The sequence below is a fragment of the Melanaphis sacchari genome, unplaced genomic scaffold (genome assembly GCF_002803265.2).
Source record: "Melanaphis sacchari strain LSU unplaced genomic scaffold, SCAv2.0 Contig47_pilon_pilon, whole genome shotgun sequence".
In the NCBI taxonomy this organism is placed as follows: domain Eukaryota; kingdom Metazoa; phylum Arthropoda; class Insecta; order Hemiptera; family Aphididae; genus Melanaphis; species Melanaphis sacchari.
Genome location: NW_020271320.1, coordinates 1 through 1,641, shown reverse-complemented (window position 1 = coordinate 1,641; position 1,641 = coordinate 1). Strand labels below are relative to the sequence as shown.

The window sequence follows — 1,641 nt, the reverse complement described above, 5'->3', positions numbered from 1 at the left end:
TAATTTTAATTATTATTATTAGTTATAAGTTATTCGAATACATATTTATTATAATAATTATGATAAAAAATGGTTCTATTATTAACTTGTTTACTCAAATAAAATAACCGAAAATTATTCAATTAACTTACTTTGAAATCTAGTCAAATAATATTTTATTCGATCTAGATAAAATTTTGCAAACTCCGACTATAGTAAACGTATTGAAGCATCAAAAATATTAAATTATAACGAATGGTGATTTTTATAATTAGTGAAAACATTAATTTATAATGTTTCAACTAACTAGTTTTTGTAAAACAGTTAACTATTTGTCTACAGCATTAAATTAAGTATAGTTGCGATAAAATAATTCAAATACATTTTTCCAAGTCCTAGATGTTTTTGTGAAAATAATAAATATCAATAAATCATTGTTTTCAATCTAACAAATTCAACAAAACATTTTATAATAATTAATAGTTAAAATATCTATACTTATTACTTGGCACCTTGACAACATTATAAAATCAAGAGATAAAAGATCTATTTAACTTTAAATAATTATTATCGTAAAATACTTAATTTATTAATTAATAACATAGTAATAATAAATATGGTTTACAGATATACTTATAGCTTATTTTAAATTGTTAATCTTAAATCTAAATCCTAGTTTTTTGTAAAGCAAAATCTGTACATCTGTTATATATGTCTACTGCTCTCAGAGCAAAATAGTAAGTATATCCTAAATTATAAATTTTTACTTCAAAAGACATTGGCAACAAATCTGGTGTTATAGATGTCTTTTTCCACATTGATGAAGTTGAAACTTTATTTGTTTCTTTACACACTAACAGTTCATACATTTTTATTTCTGCTGCCTCCAAAAACAAATTCATACTCCAAAACAATGTAACCTTATTTCCTGAAGTTTGGATTGTCAATTCAGGTATTGGTAGCTCATCTTCCCATGATGGTTGATTATTGTGTCGAAGTGTTAATGGAAATGGTGGTGGATACTTAAAAACCTTAACCTGAAAATGATAATAATTCAATTTAGTAACTTATATTTCTTTACTGACAAATTTTGATATCAAAGTAATTTAAGTATTTTCTTTCACTGACTTTCTCCTTTTTATCACTAGGTTTTTTGAAAATTAAAATTGTCTTCGATAATGACACAGGTATCCGTTTCTCTATTGACACATCAATATTCATTTTCGTTCTTGGTTTTATAGTATAAACTATAAAATTAAATATCATTTGTTAGTTTATTTACAAGTGTATTTTTTTATTTATATAAGCAATGCTTATATTATATTCATATTAAATATAAAAATTAAAAAAAAAAATAAATACTTTATTGTATTAAATAATTTAAAATACTTTCTTTACATAGGTACTCTAATTAGAAATAATTTTTGTGTACATCATCTTCCTATGATGGTTGATTATTGTGTCGAGGTGTTAATGTAAATGGTGGTGGATATTTAAAAACCTTAATCTGAAAATGATAATAATTCATTTTAGTAACTTATAATTTCTTTATTGAATAACAAATTGACAAATTTTGATATCAAAGTAATTTGAAATTGAAAAAAAATAATAATAAATAGATAGTCCATCCCTGAAGTCAAATTGATAGTTATTACCTGTCAT

At 22.5% G+C, this 1,641-nt stretch overlaps 1 protein-coding gene across 1 annotated transcript; it reads right to left on the bottom strand.

The window, feature by feature from the left end:
* Positions 1-644: 644 nt before the first annotated feature.
* On the bottom strand, positions 645-1,212 carry LOC112598369 (activating transcription factor 7-interacting protein 1-like). The gene is made up of 2 exons (XM_025344796.1): positions 1,108-1,212; positions 645-1,016 (listed from the first exon to the last, which is right to left on the bottom strand). Exons 1-2 carry the CDS (start codon positions 1,198-1,200, stop codon positions 645-647), a joined length of 465 nt encoding a protein of 154 aa, XP_025200581.1. The 5' UTR covers positions 1,201-1,212.
* Positions 1,213-1,641: the final 429 nt, after the last annotated feature.